Here is a 21,955-nt window from a genome sequence, read left to right on the forward strand (position 1 = left end):
GACATGTGCAGATCGATGTCCGAGATCCGTTAACATCGTCACTGCCTTGTGGCAACAAACAAGGATCGTACATGGCATTGTTCGCGTCGATGCACAGGACACTTTGACCATTTCAAGGAATTAGTCTTCTGAATTTAGTGCAATGCAAGTATAATTGGTTCTAAAAGCATGATCTATCCTGATTTACTGACCGCAATGTATTAGTCACTGCTTGGTATTGAGGAGTTTTTAGTTGTAGTTATTTACGTTAAGTATGAACAGTGCTGTGTTCTTGTTGCAGTAAATTGCGGTTGACTTTTGGGTAACGATTTGCAACCATTGTGATTATGCAATTCAGTTGATCAATTAGAGTTGTGTAAATTGATTTTTTTCCCTACTTAGTCCATTATGATGACAATAATGAATATGCATGTGTTTTGCTTACATTGCTGTATTTTAGTTGAAGTTTATTGTGGTTGCATTTGGAGTAAGGATTTCCTACCATTGTGGTTATGCAATACAGTTGAAAAAACAGAGCTGTGTTAGTTGAATTTTTTTCCTTTCTTATTGCATTTGATTTACCAACCAAATTATTTGATTGAATGGGTTGTAGTCTCCAAGGTTTAATTGTTCTTAGATGGTTACGAATCTCTTTTGTAACGTTGAGTTTGTGAATCTACTTTGTTATTATGGATTTCCTGTATTCATTGAAAATTTTATTTAAGGGAAAATGGCACACTGTGTATGAAAGCAGTTTGAAATATATATAGATATATGAAGCAGATAATTCGTAAACAGAAACACATTTTTATTCGCTCATATCATAGTTTCGATTGTTAGGTTCAATAACATTTTGAGGTTGTTAGAGTCTTACATACTGACTGAATTTAACACTAGAAACAATAAATGTTTGAAACACTGCGGACATTTCCTTTAAGTTGTACAATAACGAATCTTTCTATTTTCTCAGCTACTTGATTACGGCATGATTTTACTTTAACAGGCAGGGTTTTCCTTCCTGGCATTGAGAGCTTGAATATTTCCAGAATGTAGTCATCCAGCATCCGTAACATTGTTTACTATTATGACCTGATATTAAGAAAACTCATCACGACAACTATACACATTAGATGAATCAAAAAAATCAATTAATTCAGTAAACATAAAAAAAAGGATCCACGAAACTGCTAGTTACCCTTTAGCCTTTGGGTTCTAGGTTCTTCATCAATTTCCTTTTCCAGTGTTCCACCTACATACACAACAATAGCCTATGTTAAATATAAGTATATAAATTCAAAGAAATACATCACATGGACCAACCATACATTAATCAGATTATTTTAATAGCTCTACTGCATGTGCCCAAACACCATCCGAGACACTTGTACTCTAAATTACAACAAGAAGCATCTTTTTTTTACCTGTAGACGAATTTCTTCCGTAGGAAAATGAATCGGTGCCGCAGCACAAGTGCCTAAGTTGGTTTGGGAATGGTACTTCTCATTTTCACCATCTTCCTGAACTCTTGGGGGAGAAGCAACGTCATCTTCCTCGTCGTGCATTGAGATGAGATATGGTTAGTTAATATTTTGCTTTTTTCTTCCGTGCATAAGTATGTGGAAAAGGTACCGCGGTCGTAAGTACAACTGTTCGTGAAACATAGACGGAGTTCCGCTACGTATGAAAATTATGAATTACTCAAGACAAAACCCAAGGCAGTATTATCGAGGTCTGTAGCCGATGACATGTTGTCGAACTTTAATTTAGTGTGTCAAGCCGACTACAGAAGACGTTCCTTGTTCGGCTAAGTGGGAATGAGTATCAACTCCAATTTTGTCGGAGCTACCAACTGGTGACGGAATGAAAGTCAGACGGAGGAATGTAGATGATAGTGTTTGGTTAAATGAAAGTTGGTATGCACTTCCTGAGTTCTTAGGACTAAAACATGGATATTTTGTGGTTTTCAAGTACATGCTAAATCCTTATACGAATTAATTGTGATCCACTTTGAGTGATGCAAAGTTTGACTAGTCAAATTTGAAATGTTTTCATAACGACCAGCAGGAAGTGATACGGAAATCATTTCCCACATTCGGTGCTCGTAATGGAAACCGATCAACCTCGAAAATTCAATCATCTATTCACTCAGTAGTGTCATAAGGAATTCATCATGGATCTACCAGTGTACAAAAAAACAACAAAATACCCATGCCTTAGCGCTAAGAAACCAACAACTCCATACCAACTTTCATTCAAACAGACACGAGCATCTATATTTTTTCTCAGTCAAAACTTTTTCCCGTCACCCGCTGGTATCTCCGACAATATTGTCTCCGACAATATTGTCTTAAAAGAGCCTAACCAAGTAACCCTTAAAATTTTATTCACATTACAACCATCACGCCATTGTCTTACCTTCATAGTCAGATTTGTTGGCTGCTTTGGGTTCGGTTATTGAGTGGCTTCACATGTGACTGCAGTTTCCAGCATCTGAACGGCGACGGCAACCCCATGGCTGTCAATTTCATCGACCAACGTGCATCTTGGATCACAAAAGTCCACCCAGCAACACTTGGAAAGAACACTGCTTCCCGAACACAATCTGAAATCCCAGATAGACACATCAGGTATAAAACACTCAATAAGTCATTCATCAAATCAATTATATACATTAACAACCATGTTCCAACAAAATCATCTCCAAATACACAACCTAATATAATGACTTCACAAATTATTCCATAAATCGAGAAGAACTTACCATCGTATCGACAAAAGAGCCACTTTGATTTAGCGAGAAACAACCCATCCTGTGAGACGATACAGGGCATCCATGATACTACCGCTAATTGTGACTATTTGTGAAATTAGGGAAAACCTCAACCGAACGAGCGTTGATGGGGTTGAAGACAATCTGCCCATTTGTAGAACCCTCGCTTGGTGTTGGATAGAGTGATATTGGATGTGGATAAAGTCTTATCTCATTAGGATCGGCAATTTGTGGTTCTCGTTCTTCTCTTCCAGATCCACCTCTTCTTATCTATGCGCTGGACCTGCAAAATAATTAAAAAAAAAGGCAGACACTCCACGCTAGACCAGTGACCCAACTGAGATCCAAGCCCAACAACAATAAATTACCCACCCTTGAGTGATTAAAATAAACTACGGTTGGGCTATTTTACTCATTGATTGGGCCGAATTAAGTTTTTACTATTCTGTTCATGTGTCAAAAAGAAAAATATTTTTCGTTAAACCAAGTTAAAAAAAAACTGTTGACATACGGCTTCATTCAAACATTACCGGTGTTTTCATGTTTCTCGATTTACTTTTTTTTTTAACATTTTGAGGTCAAACTAAACTAATTTTTTAAAAAAAAACCCCTTTACATTGTAAATTTAAAACCCAACATATAAAGAGAGTTTCACATACAAAAATACGAGGTTTTGTTTTCTTCCTCGCCTATTGGGCCAGATTTTTTTTATAATTTTTTGTAAAGGCCATCAAACATTTATTCTGGCTATACTTCAAAATAAAAAAAATTAAGGCAACTCTGCCATTTGTACTTGGAAAACTAATTTTTGTCCAATCAAGTTAAAATGGAAAAGTCAATTAAAAAAACGAGCAGAAAAATATAACATTTGCGAATGCGATTCTGTTTTAGTTACTACCAAAAGTTGTTTTCAATTTCATAACACTAAAAAAAAAGTCATTATAACTGTTCAACAAACAAGACACATATAATACTTTCTAAACCTAATGGAAAAGTCGTATCATGATATATTTTGACACTGAGGTCAAACACAGGGGCTAAGCGCCTTCAGTCACTCATCCTTATGCATCCTATCTGCATCGGACCTGGATGATCGTCACTGGCTCCGTTGATATCACCTCGAAGACACCCACGCCACCTGGCTTGAAGTTGCACAATGAAGCAAAGTTCTCCCATCCTCCAGAAATAACGCCGAAGCTACCATCCCTTTTTCCACTGTACCTTGTATATGTAGCTTCGACCTGTATGTGGCCATGTGTGAGGATGAGAGGGTGTCTCTGACCAGTGAAGTGACCGAGATGAGGGACGTTCGGCTGATTATAACACAAGAAATTTCAGTTAATATTATCTACTTTAACGCTTACTTCAGTGAAACAACATTCCAACCAAAATGTCTTAACAACTTAACGCTTACCAATAATCGCGACGACATCATGCGAGCAGTTAGGTCCATCACAAAGAAAGGCCACTTGCTTTTGACCTTTGCGGCAACCGCTCTAGCACTGGGTGAAGGAGGGATGTTGATACACTTTGCAATTTCATAATTACCAGTCCTTATATATGGTGGTTCTTCAGGATCACGGAGTTGGTACGAGTTCTCAATGCCACCAAAATCAAAAATCCTGACTTGGAAAGTGGAGTTTCCTTTGTGTGTGAAATATAGCATGGAGTCCAGATTGATTTTGTACATCTGATAGAACTCCTCCCACCCTCGAGTCAATGCAATTTTGCCACTTTGGAGCTGCGTCCAGAAGCACCGACAGGGGTTATTCCTTCCGTCAGGCACAACCAGGTCCAGGTAGGGGGTACAGTTTGGTAGCTCATCGGGAGTTATAGGTAATGACTGTTACAAATTGGTGAAGTTCTGTCAAAACATCGATAGCATTGCAAAAACTCTAAAATTAAGAGGTGTTAAGGAAACGGATGTTAGTTACCAGTTTGAACATTGAAGGCCTTATTATTGGCTTCAGAAACCTCATCTTGTAGCTTTGTGTCGTACCGTTATCAATCTCTTGGACTCTCTTACCCTTGTCCTTCGAAGTCGTCGTCTATGGCAAGTGTCACACAGATGCCAAGTTCAGAAAGGAACAAGGTAAGAGTTCATTTAAAAAAACCCATACAGTAGACGCTTCTGATTTAAAATCAACACACATGCATGTTTTTGAAATTGGAAACTAAGTGGTTCAATTTTTCCACACACAGTGCAACTATATTTTGTTGTAATCGTTTACTGTCGTGATCTATTGAATCTTTAGCAGAACAATCTTAATCAAAACTAAATGCATAAAATCCTTTTCAGACGATCAAATCAGAAACCCAAATCATTCCCCCAATCATTTAAAAAATGCTCTAACCATCTTAATTTGATTTTACTACGATTGCATTTTTAGTACATTGACACTAAATGCAGATGATGATAAACTAAAGACCACTATCAGGATAAGAGTTAGGATAGAGTTTCACCTTGTTTGACATATTCTCCGAGACGAAGCTGTTGGAGTCGATGCCTTCAGCAGTGTATTCTGTGTTATGTTGGGGTTGCTTTAAGGGTTTTTTTTTTTTAAAGGAAGATGGAAGGTGAATAGTGATTACAGAAGGATACTTATGTTACACGCTTGTGAATCAAAAGAATATATAAAGTAAAAAAATGAGGGGTTAAAAACGCGGCGTTTTTACAAAAAAATTTAGTGAGTAATTTATTCAGCTACTTAAACGTTGTGGTTTTCGATAATCTCCAACAAATATTCTGTTCTATCCCAATAACTCCCCGTAAATCCCTCTCCTTCGAAGTTCGTTTTCAACGAAATACTAAATAAAATTTAATTTAACTCCAAAAAAAAAATCCTAGGAAAAAATCAATTATTAATTGATTGCTATTAACCGCATTAATTTAATATGTCGGTTTATACGTAACTACTACTATTTCCTTTGAAAATTAAATTCTTCAACAATTGATACTACCGAAATTAATGCTAGATTAAATCAAAACCGCTAGAAACTCGAAACAAACGTTTTATAATTTTTTAAATTAAATTCAGTTTTTTAAATAACCTGATTATTGGGTATCTTTTTTTCTTTTTTAACATGCCTGTGACTAACTATTTCATAACTATTATCGTTTATATTTAGATTCTTCAACGAAAATTATTAAACTACATAAAATTAAAAAAAATCTTTGCACATTTATAAACGACACATTTCCAAAACATTTTGATAATCAATTTTATGTTACGTTTTCCAAAATTTCGGATAACACAGAGTTGGCTAATAATAAGTACCCTCTCCCACTGATTCGACGTTTGGATTAATTTTACATTAAAAGGATTAATAAATTCTCAACTAACATAGTCACATAGCAAAACAACTGAAGAAGAAAAAAAGTTACGTTCATTAACCAACTATTGTTCGTCTGAAAACTTCGTTGGTATCTCCCTCCCTTGAACCACAGCAATCGTTGAAGTAATTAATCTAGAATGGAGTCTGGATTCCGGTAAGCATCTTCTTTAATTTTTGCCACCTCGTTTGATAGCAGCCGTATCTGTAAAGAATAAAATGGAGCATATTGAAATAACTGAATGCATTGATTATTTAAATAAAGAGTGACAAAATGTTTGGCTACTCCCTTCTTTTATGGTTTCGGTCCACTCTGTTTTATTCGTTGTTGTTTCTACATGTTGGTTTAGGTATGTTAATGCATTAAGGAACATTCAACAATCGTACAACCAGTTCTATGTGTTTGGGCTCTTTGCAACAGATGTACGTATATCCACAATTTTGCCTTCTTTTGTTGTTATGATTCTGTTAAAAAACGTTTGGAAAACTAAGTTGCCATGGTTTTGTCTTGTTCCGCCACAGGATGATGTTGAATTCCCACCTAATATTGTGAATCTCTTCAAGTGGTACAGTACCACTGATCTTTATTTGGTTGACACTCAAGACAATTGCCTCCACATCACACCCAAGCAAGAAGGTAACAGGTTCTGGATAAAGGGAGCTGATTTAGGGAGGATACGGCGCATGTACAGAAGAAGTTCTTTGTTGAGTGTGGAGCTTAGGTACGTCGGCTGGGGAGTAATCTACATGCTCGTCCGGGACATTAACCGGAAAGATGAACCTCCGTGTGTTGTTGATGAACTGTATGCGGCGAAGGTTTTGCCTGACTATATCGTTCAACGCTTAGCTTCAGTGTGCGGGGCTTACTTCAACAAAGAAGCCCAACTTAGAGTCTACCAGACCGAGATGTTCCTGAGGAATAACCGCCAGATCCAACAACAACAATATTTCGATACTCAGCAGTCAGGGTGAGTAACAATGGACCATTATTTTCTGTTATAATTTCTCATGTTTTCATGTTTTCTGCCTAAGTTTTTTCAACTCAACTACAGTGTAAACAAGAGGCAACATGGTGGGGGGCTAAGGCAGGTCCTAGTAAGCGACACCGACCCCAGACCTCTCCTGAATCGTCTGTCAACCAGGGGTCAAATTAACAGATTTATGCAGACCTATAAACTTTCCTGTGTAGTGTAATTAATCAAAATGTTATCCTTAATGTGTTATTTTGTATGTGATGTAATGTGTTTGACATTTGGTGATCAGCTTTGATATACTATGGTTTGTATTTATGGTGCGTATGTTGGTTTCTATTTTATTGCGTCTATGTTTGGTTATCAGCAGTGTATCGACCAGATATTGACTGCTACAGCATGCAGATACAATGCTACTGAATGCAAATGATCCTATACGCACGTATCATATATGATAACATTAGTATGTGGGAAAACAATGGATTATGTTAAGCATTAAAGATGAAAAAATTTCCGGTTAACTGTTAGAGTTTTAACTATTCTTCTTGTTTAACATTTGTTTGTGGCCATAACAAAATAATTGTAACAATATTGTATTCCCTCAAGAATGCAGGGTTTATTTGATTCATTAACTTTGTTATTTTTAAGTTGCAGCACTCTCCCGGTTTTGGGTTTTCAAAAAAGTCAAGAAAAAAAAGAAACGTACTATATTTCCAAAACACGTACATTCTCACGGGCCCACTTAAATGTCATTTAGAATTTTTGGTCATAGTGTATAATTATTGACGTTTTAAAAAAGATTTTTTTCCTAACAACACCTTTAGGGCCCACGAATAAAATTAAAACTTAAACATAAATTGTCTGCCACATACACCAGTCCGAATTTAAAATGACCAACTAAAAAGGGTGAACTTCATGTAATATAGTTGTAAAAACATTCTTGCTATGTCTCCTATGTTAGTTCCAGTAAGTCCAAGTACATAATAATATCTTGTGTTTGGGAGGTACATGGTGAAGGACTCCAAACGACATTAACTTGATTAATGGTCGTATGGTTTGTTATTTCCAATTTAAACTTCATGACCACAGCCGAATAAGGAACCGGATTGATCAAGATTCTATCAACAGAATCAAGTAACATGGAAATATAATCTAACTTGGATATTAAAAATGAGCCCACAACGTATATTTCATCTCCCTTAACAAGTAAAGATTCTGTTTGAACTAGATTATTTTGAAAAAAAAGAAACTAACCTTTATCGTAAATTGTATGACTAATTCACACAGCGATAATGTGTTCCTGTCCACCATCTGATCCAACATTTCATGCCTTGTATCGTATGATGAACGACATTTTTGTCCCCCATGATAATGCGCGGGATTGATGCGTCGTTGAAAAGAACGAAAGCAAAATCACCCGATTCTTTTCCCTCCGAGGCATGACTGTCACCCTTTGAACCACATGACCAAACATGTTGCAGAAAAACTCAGCAATGCCCTCTGCAGTGGGCATGGACTCTCGACCGAAGCATACGGTCAGTGTCTTTGGACGTTCCGCGTCATCCAGCTCCTTGCAGACGTACTTCTGCTTTCCCTTATCTTGCTCAATTTGCCTTCCTCCTTGTTGCATATGCATTCCTCGGCCATTGTTATGTCTACTCAATGCCTCTGGTGCAACCGATATGCACTGGTCCTGTGTGTTGAAACCCAGTAGTTCTTTAAGAGTCCTGTGGTACTCCAACCACACCGCATCCATCGTTATGTCGCCTAGAATTCTAGCGCAAATGGTTGATAGGGTATCGGGAATCAGAGTTAGGAGGGCGGATCTCATCCTATGAACCTGGTATAACATGAGATCAGTTTTCAGCACGTGTCCGAGGGTTTCGAGTTTTCTGGACTTGTCCACAACCCCAGAGAACTCCTGAGATAGTAGGCATTGCAAACAGATGACACATTCATCGGCAAGACTGTTCATAAACCAGCCTTCATTTTTTACGGCTGTCTGCACAATACCATTCAGTCCCATTGTCTCCAGTGACAATAGAAATGCCATGACCATCAGGGACTGTTTAACTTCACGGTGAAGGACTTGCGTCAGCATCCTGAATGCAGTTCGATCGATTCCATGGAACATTTCCAAACATTCGATTGCCATGGTTGAGGGCTTCCTTCTAGTATCCATGTTGTATGGGTTAGAATTTGTAAGTATATAGTTTGTAGTTGTAGTTTTTTATGCTTAGACCACCAACTCATTTCCTCCTTCTTGTAGTCATGCAGCATGGTCTCCACTTTATTGCATTATCTTCTTGCTCGTAGTCCTAGACTAACCATCACCTACCTAATTGGAATATTATTTATTGGCTTTAATTACATTCTATACATGTATGTGATTTTATGGATACTACTAGGTGGCGGTTTATAGTTTCTTCTTGAAAAAAAACATGTGATAACTTTATCTACTAAGTCGAAATTGAAATTTAATTGCGTAAACCTCACCATATTCTATGAATCATAACAGGTTATTTACCATATGCAGTAATAATTTTTGTATACTACATTATCATTTTAATTTACATAACTGAATATATGTTACTAATTAATTCTGTAATAAATTTAATATTTATAGACCAAAATAAAAATAATATATAAAAAGTGGGAAACTATAGTGAATGGTTCTGTGCCTCTGGTTTTCCGTTTGGTGGTTTTCGGTTCAATGTGTACGAGTTAGTCAGTAGGTCTTATCATGAATGGTTCTGTGTCTATGGTTTATCGTTAGGCGGTTTCCGTTTCTTCGTGTACGGTTTAGGGTTCGCGGTTTCTTCGATTGGTCTTTTAGTGAACGGCTTCGTGTATATTGTTTATTGTTTGCCGGTTTCCAGTACAATGCGCACGGTCCAATGTGTTCGGTCTAGTTACTAGATCTTAGACTGAATGGTCTTCGTGCTAATGGTTTATTGTTTGGTGGTTTCCCGTTCGATGTGTACGGTTTAGGGTTCGCGGTTTCGTCGGTAGGTCTTATCATGAATGGTACTGTGCCCCTGGTTTTTCGTTTGGCGGTTTACGGTTCAATGTTAACGGTTTAGGGTTTGCGGTTTGATCGCTAGGTCTTTTAGTGAACGGCTTCGTGTATCTTGTTTATGGTTTGCCGGTTTCCAGTTCAATTCGCACGGTCCAGTGTGTACGGTTATAGTGAATAGGCCTTAGAGTGAACGGTTCCGTGCTAATGGTTTATTGTATGGCGGTTTCTCCTTCAACGTGTACGGTTTAGGGTTCACGGTTTCTTCGATTGGTCTTTTAGTGAACGGCTTCGTGTATATTGTTTATTGTTTGTCGGTTTCTGGTTCAATTTGCACGGTCCAATGTGTCCGGTCTAGTTACTAGATCTCAGACTGAATGGTCTTCGTGCTAATGGTTTATTGTTTGGTGGTTTCCCGTTCGATGTGTACGGTTTAGGGTTCGCGGTTTCGTCGGTAGGTCTTATCATGAATGGTTCTGTGCCCCTGGTTTTTCGTTTGGCGGTTTCCGGTTCAATGTTAACGGTTTAGGGTTTGCGGTTTGATCGCTAGGTCTTTTAGTGAACGGCTTCATGTATCTTGTTTATGGTTTGCCAGTTTTCGGTTCAATTCACACGGTCCAGTGTGTACGGTTATAGTGAATAGGCCTTAGAGTGAACGGTTCCATGCTAATGGTTTATTGTATGGCGGTTTCTCCTTCAACGTGTACGGTTTAGGGTTCGCGGTTTCTTCGATTGGTCTTTTAGTGAACGGCTTCGTGTATATTGTTTATTGTTTGCCGGTTTTCAGTACAATACGCACGGTCCAATGTGTCCGGTCTAGTTATTAGATCTCAGACTGAATGGTCTTCGTGCTAATGGTTTATTGTTTGGTGGTTTCCCGTTCGATGTGTACGGTTTAGGGTTCGCGGTTTCGTCGGTAGGTCTTATCATGAATGGTACTGTGCCCCTGGTTTTTTGTTTGGCGGTTTTCGGTTCAATGTTAACGGTTTAGGGTTTGCGGTTTGATCGCTTGGTCTTTTAGTGAACGGCTTCGTGTATCTTGTTTATGGTTTTCCGGTTTCCGGTTCAATTCGCACGGTCCAGTGTGTACGATTATAGTGAATAGGCCTTAGAGTGAACGGTTCTGTGCTAATGGTTTATTGTATGGCAGTTTCTCCTTCAACGTGTACGGTTTAGGGTTCGCGGTTTCTTCGATTGGTCTTTTAGTGAACGGCTTCGTGTATATTGTTTATTGTTTGCCGGTTTCCAGTACAATGCGCACGGTCCAATGTGTCCGGTCTAATTACTAGATCTCAGACTGAATGGTCTTCGTGCTAATGGTTTATTGTTTGGTGGTTTCCCATTCGATGTGTACGGTTTAGGGTTCGCGGTTTCGTCGGTAGGTCTTATCATGAATGGTACTGTGCCCCTGGTTTTTCTTTTGGCGGTTTTCGGTTCAATGTTAACGGTTTAGGGTTTGCGGTTTGATCGCTAGGTCTTTTAGTGAACGGCTTCGTGTATCTTGTTTATGGTTTGCCGGTTTCCGGTTCAATTCGCACGGTCCAGTGTGTACGGTTATAGTGAATAGGCCTTAGAGTGAACGGTTCCGTGCTAATGGTTTATTGTATGGCGGTTTCTCCTTCAACGTGTACGGTTTAGGGTTCGCGGTTTCTTCGATTGGTCTTTTAGTGAACGGCTTCGTGTATATTGTTTATTGTTTGCCGGTTTCCAGTACAATGCGCACGGTCCAATGTGTCCGGTCTAGTTACTAGATCTCAGACTGAATGGTCTTCGTGCTAATGGTTTATTGTTTGGTGGTTTCCTGTTCGATGTGTACGGTTTAGGGTTCGCAGTTTCGTCGGTAGGTCTTATCATGAATGGTACTGTGCCCCTGGTTTTTCGTTTGGCGGTTTCCGGTTCAATGTTAACGGTTTAGGGTTTGCGGTTTGATCGCTAGGTCTTTTAGTGAACGGCTTCGTGTATCTTGTTTATGGTTTGCCGATTTTCGGTTCAATTTGCACGGTCCAGTGTGTACGGTTATAGTGAATAGGCCTTAGAGTGAACGGTTCCGTGCTAATGGTTTATTGTATGGCAGTTTCTCCTTCAACGTGTACAGTTTAGGGTTCGCGGTTTCTTCGATTGGTCTTTTAGTGAACGGCTTCGTGTATATTGTTTATTGTTTGCGGTTTTCAGTACAATGCGCACGTCCAATGTGTCCGGTCTAGTTACTAGATCTCAAACTGAATGGTCTTCGTGCTAATGGTTTATTGTTTGTGGTTTCCCGTTCGATGTGTACGGTTTAGGTTCACGTTTCATCGTAGGTCTTATCATGAATGTACTGTCCTGGTTTTTCGTTTGGCGTTTTCGGTTCAATGTTAACGGTTTAGGGTTTGCGGTTTGATCGCTAGGTCTTTTAGTGAACGGCTTCGTGTATCTTGTTTATGGTTTGCCGGTTTCCGGTTCAATTCGCACGGTCCAGTGTGTACGGTTTAGGGTCCAAACACACACTTAATGGTTCCAGTCTTAGAGTGAATAAATCCAATGTTATGATACTAATAAAAAAGTTCCAAACACATTACTAATAGTTAGTTTTAAGTTTCGTTATTATCTTTCGGGGAAGGAAGTGCTTTGCGATGAGGGATGGGAAGTTCAGTCTCCTATAAGTGATAGGCAACGGGCCTAAAGGTGGAAAGCAAAAAAGTCATTAGGCAATAAATTAGGGTGCACCATAAGTTAGATGATGAGTGACCATGACAAAGGAAAAATCAAAGATCTGTGTTGGAGATAGGTAATGGTATACACATAGTTAATGAAAAGGAATATAACTCATAGGAAATGGAATAAAAATTCCCCTTTTCTCGAGCTAGCAGCAAATACGTGTATTATTTTCATGCTAACCTTTTCGAGTGTTTAGCCGTCGCATTAAACTCTGTTGCGGACTAGATCTTTGACCGAGTGTGTGAAACAACAAGAGATAACAACAAACAAAATTCTGTTATATGAGCTAATTACTTTATGAGCAACTAAATGGAGACAAGCATTCATTACGAAAATTAAAACAAATCTTCCAGTCACCGATTGGTAAAAGAAAAAAAATAGACGGTTACCAGAAAATGTTTAATAGCTTTGACTACAGAAAAGAAAATTAAACAAATGTATTGAGCTGAATAACTTCAAATATATTTAAAGGATCGATACCTCGACCAAATGAAAATAATTAAAAAAAATTGGTTGTAGCCTTATCTTTTACCAATCAGAAAAAAGATGTTTTTGTAAATTTTATTTTATTCAAAAATTTAGGAATATAAAATGGAAGCGTAAACTGCCTGATATATTATATTAAAAGGCCAAAATCCAAATATCACTCAATTGTCAAAACTCCTTTGAATAGAAGGGACAACCTACCATGTTTGTTATTCTTTTAAGAAATTGTGCTTGCTAGTGGAGTGCAATTCATTAACTGAACATGTTGCAGTACTTTTCATTTTTTTAAAATAAAAAAATTAAACAGCTAAAACACCCAATGGCTGCCAGAGGAAAGCGACGCTCAACACAAAAAATAGAAAAGGGAGACGACGAAGCCAAAAAGGAACAAAGTAGAAAAATCTCGAGAAAAGTTGTCGACAAGGAAGTGATAGAACTGTCATCAAGGTTAGAATTAAATTACATTTCCAGAAACTAGTCAAGTCCTTTTATAACGATTCCGAATATAAAGTATTCATATTTTTAAGTTTTGTTTCTCATAGTCTCCGAGGAAGCACCATGCATGACCAGCGACTACATGTAAATTTTAACGGTGGAGCCAGCAAAGAGATAGGCGACGACTTCGGTAAAACTACAGTCGTAGAACCTTCCCTAAAAGAAGTGGTAACGCAAATGTCGACGATGATGAATAAACTTACAAACCTGATTGCTTTCCAGACCAAGACGTGTTATCCTGTGTTTGGAACAATGCCACAAACAATCAATCTTCGGAATGGGCCGGCCGATAACTTCAACCCCACATTAATGCCTGTGATCATGAGCGGATTCAGCATGTCGTCCGGTAGTCTTGAGAGGAATCTGGATTCCTCCAAGAAGATTAGATCCAACATGTCAAGCATTCATCAAACTGCGGATTCAAAATCGCATATGGCTACAAAGTGTTGTTCAATGTCTCCGAAGTTTGAACAGACACCGCCAGATGATTATGTTATTCGCCGAAGTTTGTTCAGCGATGATGGTACTGGAAAGAAGACAGCTACAGAACTAGTTATAACGAGTAGCTTAGACAAGGCTGTATATGTTAGCTACTTCAACCCGGCTGACAGAAAATTGCCACTAGCGAATGAAACCGCAAAGATACCTGCGGTGGGTTATATCATGTTAAGTAAGTTTTACAGATTTGTTGTGCTGATTTACTATTAATATATAACGGCTTAGTTTTCGTTGTATCAGTGGAAGCCTGTTCTGTTCCGTCCCCCAGCTGATATGGCACTGTGCAAGGACGAAGTTTCAGTCGTAACCTACGTCTTTGGTTCAGATATGGAGGATGAAGAACTGAATTCGGAGATAATTTCACAGACAAACTTGTGGCACGCTAATAGGAGAGTCATGTATACTCTACTGCCGAACAAACCATTGGTGGACGAGGTATGGATTTTTCAATCTTTAGCCTTCGTTAATTTCATAAATGAAACTCCTTGCATATAAAATAATTTTAACAAGGGAATATATGTTTATATTTTTTCTTATTGGCCGTCAATCAACGAACGCTGAAGCAGATCATAAACCTGACATCAAGCATGCTCATGTGTGATGCACGCAAGGACACCGGTTTTCCCTGCTTGTGGTTTTTACCCACTACATTTTCGGTGAGTGAAAACCATTAAGAGGATCTCCATCTCCTGGTTTCCATTGATCTTATACATGTTTATGAAAAATCAAATTTTAGCAATTTGCCCTTAATTGGACTCACTCCCCAAAGACTTTGAAACGCTATTACGCTGAGGAATACATGGGAGAGTTTGAGTCGTTATGCAAGGTAACTTTATAATTTAATTGTCGTAATATATGATAATGTAAATAAAAAACGCTTATTCCAATATAACTTATTTGTGTATATTTTTGATAGATTTTTGTTCCAATGAATGAGGATAACATGCACTGGTACCTGGTTGTAATTGATATAGAAAAAAGACACCTAATATTACTGGATTCTAAACCATGCGTCTCAAGCAGAACCAGACGCCGTCGTTGTGCGAAGCTAATGGTAGTGTTGCAAAATTTCTAATAGGTGGAAAATAGATTCTAAATTGCTTAAACAGACACCAGAGTTGACACCTGAATTAAATTTTACTTTGATTACAGGCACTGTTTATTGAGGAGATGCTTGATGACTCCACCTTCTATGCTAACCAAACAACACACAGACCAGTAATTTCAGAGTATCCTATAATACACCCTGCAGAAATTGGCGAGCAGAACGATGACTCGTAAGAAACCTTACAAGTTATTATTGATTGTTGAGTTCTCAATTACTGAGATGCATCAATGAATTTGCTAACGTGTGATGAATACATTTTCCTTATGCACAAGTAAAAGAGACCGCTAACATATTTATTGATGTTGTAATAGTGCTATACATTGCTTTTCCGGCGAGCCTTGGTTACAGAAGTTAATATTTTTTAACAGTACCATTTCGTCTGCTATGATTTTTTTCCCTTAGGAATTAAGTTGGTTATAGACTTCAATAAACTTTTTTTACATATACAAGGAATGATTGTGGAGTTTGGGTGACAACCTGGATGAGGGAGTGCCAATGGAGGAGTAACTACAATATTAAGGTAGTTATAAAATAAAATTCGTTTCATGGTTTCATATATTATCTCAAAATTTTAATCTAACCTATGCGTCTGAATTCTTTTGTTTTTTCTCCTAGGTAAATGATAGCACTAGATTACGGCTGGCTATTGATCTGGTGATGAATCCATTCAATTTGAAATCCCAAGAAGTTCTTGAAGCAGCAAAGAAAAACTACAACGAAATATCTAAAAAGGAAGAGCGATTGGTTAAAGGGTTAGGCAGTATGCTCTGAGTTATTTATACCTAAGGCATTAAAATAATTGTGTCCATTGCATAGACTTTTAATACTATAATGCGTGCAATAAGTTATTCTGGTTATGTTATTTTAAGTACGTTCGGTTAATTTTTGGTTGACGTTTTGTGTTGCGCTTACTGAAATTGAAAAAGCTACTGGGTCTTAAAAAATATGATTATGTTATTTGAAGTTCTTTATGTTAATTTATGAATGGAACAGCACATTCTGATATGTTAATACATGATTTCGTATATTTTGTCAAACAATTTAGTAAACATGATTTCAATAATTTACGTAAATATGAACACAATACTAAACGTTATATTTTTTAACTTTATTATGTGTAACCTTCGTTATGTTTATTCATCTAGTGATACGTATACCAATGAATGGTTATTAAACTACATTTACCTTTACCAAAACATGAGTAATACAATTCAAATAGAGTTTATTATGTGTATTTATTATTTAGTTTAGATTTACGAAAAGGTATGATTAGTGATGAGGTTCGAATCCTAATTGGTGGCTTCAATATATCCCTTCAACTTCATTTCCAACCGGTGTGACCTCTGGTTTTACCCTCTTTAAAAGTAAAACTTGACTTCCTATAGAAAATCATTTGACAACACCATTGTAATTTGTAAACCCTCTCCTAATTCACTCACGGCGGCTATCAACTTCAGAGACTAGTCACTAATATTAGCAAACAAAGATGGAGCCAGAATTCTGGTAAGCAGATAACTATTTTTTTCATTTTGTTAACTATTTTTTCCATACGCATGACCATCTCTCCTTGCATGGTTTGTTCTTTTTTAACATTGATTACTTCTCAAGTTTCGGTTCTGTCCTTCCATGGTTTCTTATTTTTAACAATACTGACTTTTCAACATTTGGTTCGTGGTGGCTACCGGCTAGTTACGTCAGTGCCTTAAGGAACGTGAGAAGATGCCCTGAACAGACTTTTGTCCTAAACATATTCCCAACAGATGTAAGCTTACTTCTGGCGCTGCAGACACCACTTTTCTTTACGGTTTTCTATCTAATTTTTTTCAAAATCTGTTTAACATGTAATTTTATTTCTCTGACTATAGGAAGATGTAAGGATTCCACAGCACATTGTATGGCACTTTTCGTTCTTCACAACCACTGATCTGTACTTAATTGACAGACAAGACAACTGTCTCCATATCCACCCAACTAGAGACGGTAATAACTACTGGATCAACGCAGCCGACATGGGGAGGATAAGATCTCTCTTTCGAACAACTCCACGGCTTATGCTGGAACGCAGTTACGTAGGTTGGGGTATCTTCCACATGCTTGCATGGGACCATACTCGTTCGGTTGAAATGCCCAGAGCCGTTGATGAGATATATGCCTCCAACGTATTGCCGGACCAAATCAAACACTGGCTAGCGGACAGATGCAACGTACACTTCAACAAGGATGAACAGGTGGCTGCGTTTGAGACTGAAAGGTTATTACGCCGGCAGCATCGGAGGCAAGAAGGTTCACCACCGCGTCCTCACGAGTCAAGGTAACAATAACTTGTTTACTTAGGAAAGTAAGTCTACATACTTTATTATATTCATTGTTGTATAATAAATTTTCCAAAATTACTGCAGGTTCAACCGCCGTCAACAGGGAAGAGGTGCAGTGGGAAGACCTATTAGGAGGGCAATCGCAGGACCTAGTGGGAGGTATAGAAGAAATTCGCCATCTGACTCTTCCGACTCGTCTGTGAACCAGATAACACCATCATCGTAGGACAAAAGACGACAGATTAATTTGTTTACGGTTTATTGGTGAAATAATGTTTTGTAGTAGTGTTTCGGTAGCCATGTCTATATGTACATGTTTACTTTTGTGGAAATCTTCGATTAGTATTCTGTGTAATAGCTTTGATTTTGTGAATGTAAATTATGGTGTTGGACTTCGTTATTTTGTTAATGTATATACATCTATGGGTTTATTTTTGATCAAGTCTCACACAAGTCTACCATCAGAAGTATTTTTTTATTCCGGTCATTATTTGTAAGAAAATTTGGTAACAACGACTTTTTTATCATGGGGAAAACTTGAATGTTGTTTACCTGTGGCTGCATGGATGAGGGTGTGCCAGTGGTAGCTGGTAACATCCTAATTAGGTATTGGAAATGATTAATTTGGGGAGTAACATGGTTTTCTTTAGGATGAGGGGTTGTAATGTTGTGATAAGGCAAAAAAAAATTGGAAATCAAGTAAACAGATTAGTGAGTATATCAGCAAATTAAAACTTAATAGGGAAAATTTGCGGCTACATCTAATTTCAAGCTAGAAAAACAAAAAATCAAAGATAAGATTATTGGAGTATGTTGGAATTCCAACTGAATTTATTTACTAGGGTAGGCAAAAACTTGGGTAGATGAGTCAAATTTAATGGTACTAAACACTTAGTTCAAAGAGGTTACGATAACACCGGTAAATACAATATTCTGCCTCATCAATTCTCGTTGGATGCTGCATCTCACACAATTAATAAGTTAGACTAATTTAGGTTCATTACTTAAAAGAGAGCAACAGACTTCAACAATTCAAAAACTACAAAGTAAACACAACCGAAAACCAAGACTACGAAGATCGCGTCTAGTAAAATGGCTAAATTCCAACTTCCCTTGCCGATTATTCCGGATGAACTGCTACAAGAAATCTTCCTGCGTAGTAGTGCCAAAGCTGTAGGGAGATGTATGTGCTTGAATAAATTCTGGTACCGACAGCTACGCCAACCAGAGACATGCATACACCACATGCGAAGGCAAAAAGTGTTAGATCAACATGTTTTGTTTCATGTTGGATACTCACTACTATTAATGGGTTCAGATTCACTATATATAGTGAATGCTGCTTCTGGAGAAGAAGTGAATGTTCAGCATCCTTTCGGAGTTGGTATCCATGGGTGGTTTCGTATTGTCGGAGTGTCAAACGGGAACATATGTTTCAAGTTCTCTCGTGAACGAGACGACACAAGACTTTTGGTATGGAATCCAACAACACAATGCTCTAGAGAAATTTCCGACCCCCACAGGGACCACGGTAGATCGTTTTTCCCAGTATATGGTTTCGGTTATGTTCCAAACTCAGATGCATACACAGTCATACATATGTGCAAAAGGGACATAGCTGATGCCTACGTTTTTTTCTCTAGATATTGTTCAAGGCGTTCTACATGGTTTCACTGCGTTGATTGTCTCCCTGGTGTAGAAAAAATTGACCCTAACTCTGTTTTTAATAATGGTCAGGCGTATTGGATAACTGGTACAGGAGATAGCTATGCTACACCCAAGTCTGTTTTATGTTACAGTGTTGAAGATGAATCATTTAGCGAGGTGTCTATCCCTGTAGGTGCAATATATACCATTCACAATTTACTAACCCACAAGGAAAAAGTTGCACTCCTCGCTCATACACACAATGAATTTGGTTATGTCGCAGCAATTTGGCACTTGAATGAAGACGCGAATGGAAACAGAATACTAGAGCAATACTGCAGGTTTGCGAGTCGAAGCATCAGAGAAAATCCAATACAATTCGTGGATGAAAACCTACTTTTGTTGGTGAACAATTCAAAGGAAAGAGAGTTACTCGTCAATTACAGGTACAGAGAGCTTGTGTTGACAGAATATGACATCGAACATGGCACTAAAAATCTATTGGTGAGGAGAGCATGGCGATACCCAGAAACGCCACACCCGATCACAGTAAGGTCTACACTCAAGTATTTTGCAGGGATGTTTCCTGTCTAGAAATAATTGACATTTAGATATACTTCGACTACATGTATTGTGGAACTTGGTTGAAACTCTTTGTTTACTATTCCAGTTGATGTTAATTATGTTTTTTTTTTGTTAATGGAATCCCTAGAACTGTTATGACATTGGTTAATTCCTACTATTTTTTCTTTCAGCCTGTCTTTACAATTGTATGTTTTACATTGGTTTGAAAGAGCCAAAATTAAGAGAAATGGTTGCATAACAACCTCAATCTATCTAATTCGATGTGTCGTGTAGTCTTCCTCATGTACAGGAGATTTATAATGGTGTTATTCTGTTTCTAACCATCCTAGTATAGGGATTATGTGAGAAATAACAGTTAACCTACTAACATTTTACGCAAATATTCAATCAAGAAATGATATTCCAAAAAAACATTAATCAAATTAACGGTAAACACAAACATAAATGGAATAAATAGTTACCTGAAAAAACTTGGTTTTCTTTTAAAATTCCGGAGAGAGTTGGGCTTAACAGGTTTCAAGCTAGTTGCTGCATTAATCCTGACTTGAATTATCCACTAATTGTTTTTGTAGCTGGCCCAAGTTGATAGATAGCCCACTTTACTTTTAGATAGACTTGAACTACCAAAAAATAAACGTCTTTCCAGGTTAGTTGACCGAGCCCAATCCCAAGTATGACAGAAAGACTAAATATTCAGTTAATTAAAGTAACAAACGTTGGGGAAAAAAAATTCATTGACCTTTGATCATATACTATGTTACACCTTAATACCTAACCAGAACTGATCCGGGATAATCGTGAATCGAGACAATTCGACCTATAATTCGACCAAAGTTTTCCTATGTAACACGATTCGACCAAAAAAGACGACATATAAACGGACATATAAACGGGCAATGTTACAAGAGAAACTTACATGATGGCCCTGGGTTTTAAGAGAACATTTGTATACACCACTGCTTTGTTGGATGATGACAGAACCTAGCCCAGTGGACGGTAAAACCTGCAATAAGCCATATACTCGTTGAATATTATTTTATAAGAAGAAAAAAAGAGCAACCCAGTACATGGTAACCTGGTAAGACCTGCAATAAGCCATTAGCACTCCATGAACAAACTCCAGCTTGCACTCTACCTCCACGGCCACGTCGCTGAAATGATCAACCCATTAACACTCGTTCATTTACTTTGGATTATAGACTAATAGGAATTCAATCAAGTGCATGAAGGGGTGAATAAAGTCAAACAAATTGAGCAAACAAAGGATTCAGCAATAATGGGAAGTTATGGTATTTTAAAAAGTCAGATCTTTCAATTGGAGTATTATACATCATGTGCAATGGTATAAAGATGATGATCTACAACTTCAATACATAATGAGATGAAGCCTTTAAAACCCATTATGTTAACAGACAAGCTAGCTTATTTTAAGCATCATAGCTTGCTGAACAATTTATGTGTATTAGAACAAAGCAGTGGCCATTTATCATGATCAAATAAACTACAAGTGTTAAGATTTATTTAGGTTCAAGGGATTAGGAATTTCAAAACCTATGCAGGAAATTTTCTGAAAGGAAAGCAATTAAACTTGACCAACAAGTTGCAATTCAACAAATTTCCAAAGCCTAACATAACATTCTAGTTTACTTTCAGCTTCTTCATTCTATCACAACTTAAAATTTATGTTGCACACTAGTATATAAGAAGAAAAACAGATCTTGTCAATTATCTATTGTGGTGGCTACATGATTTGTCATGGAAGTCACCAAATCATCGGTGTATATTGTCATGCCCTTCTCCTTCCTACTCTTACAGAATTGCCGAAGATTGAGTTATGACATGACTGCAATCTTAAGCATTCGTTTCACTAATAAAAAGGTTGCTATTTTCTGGTATTCAGGCTGACTTACTACAACATATTAGCCTTCATACGATATTGAAATTAGTAGGGAATTTTGGTAACTAAGTCACAAAAACAAATACCACAAAACATATACGTATCTATGGGTAAAACAAAAGCACGTAACTAGAAACATAAACAAATTCCAACCATGT

General features: G+C 37.6%; 2 protein-coding genes across 2 annotated transcripts; one reads left to right on the plus strand and one right to left on the minus strand.

The window, feature by feature from the left end:
- Positions 1–7,174: 7,174 nt before the first annotated feature.
- Positions 7,175–9,208, minus strand: LOC112805569 (uncharacterized). Its single transcript, XM_025847935.1, has 3 exons — positions 8,471–9,208; positions 8,308–8,364; positions 7,175–7,213 (listed from the first exon to the last, which is right to left on the minus strand). Exons 1-3 carry the CDS (start codon positions 9,206–9,208, stop codon positions 7,175–7,177), a joined length of 834 nt encoding a protein of 277 aa, XP_025703720.1.
- Positions 9,209–18,760: 9,552 nt separating this feature from the next.
- Positions 18,761–19,909, plus strand: LOC112805570 (F-box/kelch-repeat protein At3g06240-like). Its single transcript, XM_025847936.1, has one exon. The coding sequence runs from the start codon at positions 18,761–18,763 to the stop codon at positions 19,907–19,909; it is 1,149 nt and encodes a 382-aa protein (XP_025703721.1).
- The last annotated feature ends 2,046 nt before the right edge of the window (positions 19,910–21,955 follow it).

The sequence above is a fragment of the Arachis hypogaea genome, chromosome 6 (genome assembly GCF_003086295.3).
Source record: "Arachis hypogaea cultivar Tifrunner chromosome 6, arahy.Tifrunner.gnm2.J5K5, whole genome shotgun sequence".
NCBI lineage: Eukaryota > Viridiplantae > Streptophyta > Magnoliopsida > Fabales > Fabaceae > Arachis > Arachis hypogaea.

Excerpts from the sequence above, each read along its gene's own strand:
- LOC112805570 (XM_025847936.1), top strand. The coding sequence starts at position 18,761 with ATGGCTAAATTCCAACTTCCCTTGCCGATTATTCCGGATGAACTGCTA.
- LOC112805569 (XM_025847935.1), bottom strand. The coding sequence starts at position 9,208 with ATGGCAATCGAATGTTTGGAAATGTTCCATGGAATCGATCGAACTGCA. Across the intron at positions 8,365-8,470 it reads CTCGGAGGGAAAAGAATCGG|ATGGTGGACAGGAACACATT; the intron begins GTGATTTTGCTT and ends ATGTTGGATCAG. Across the intron at positions 7,214-8,307 it reads TCATACAATTTACGATAAAG|ACGATTCAGGAGAGGTCTGG; the intron begins GTTAGTTTCTTT and ends CCTGGTTGACAG.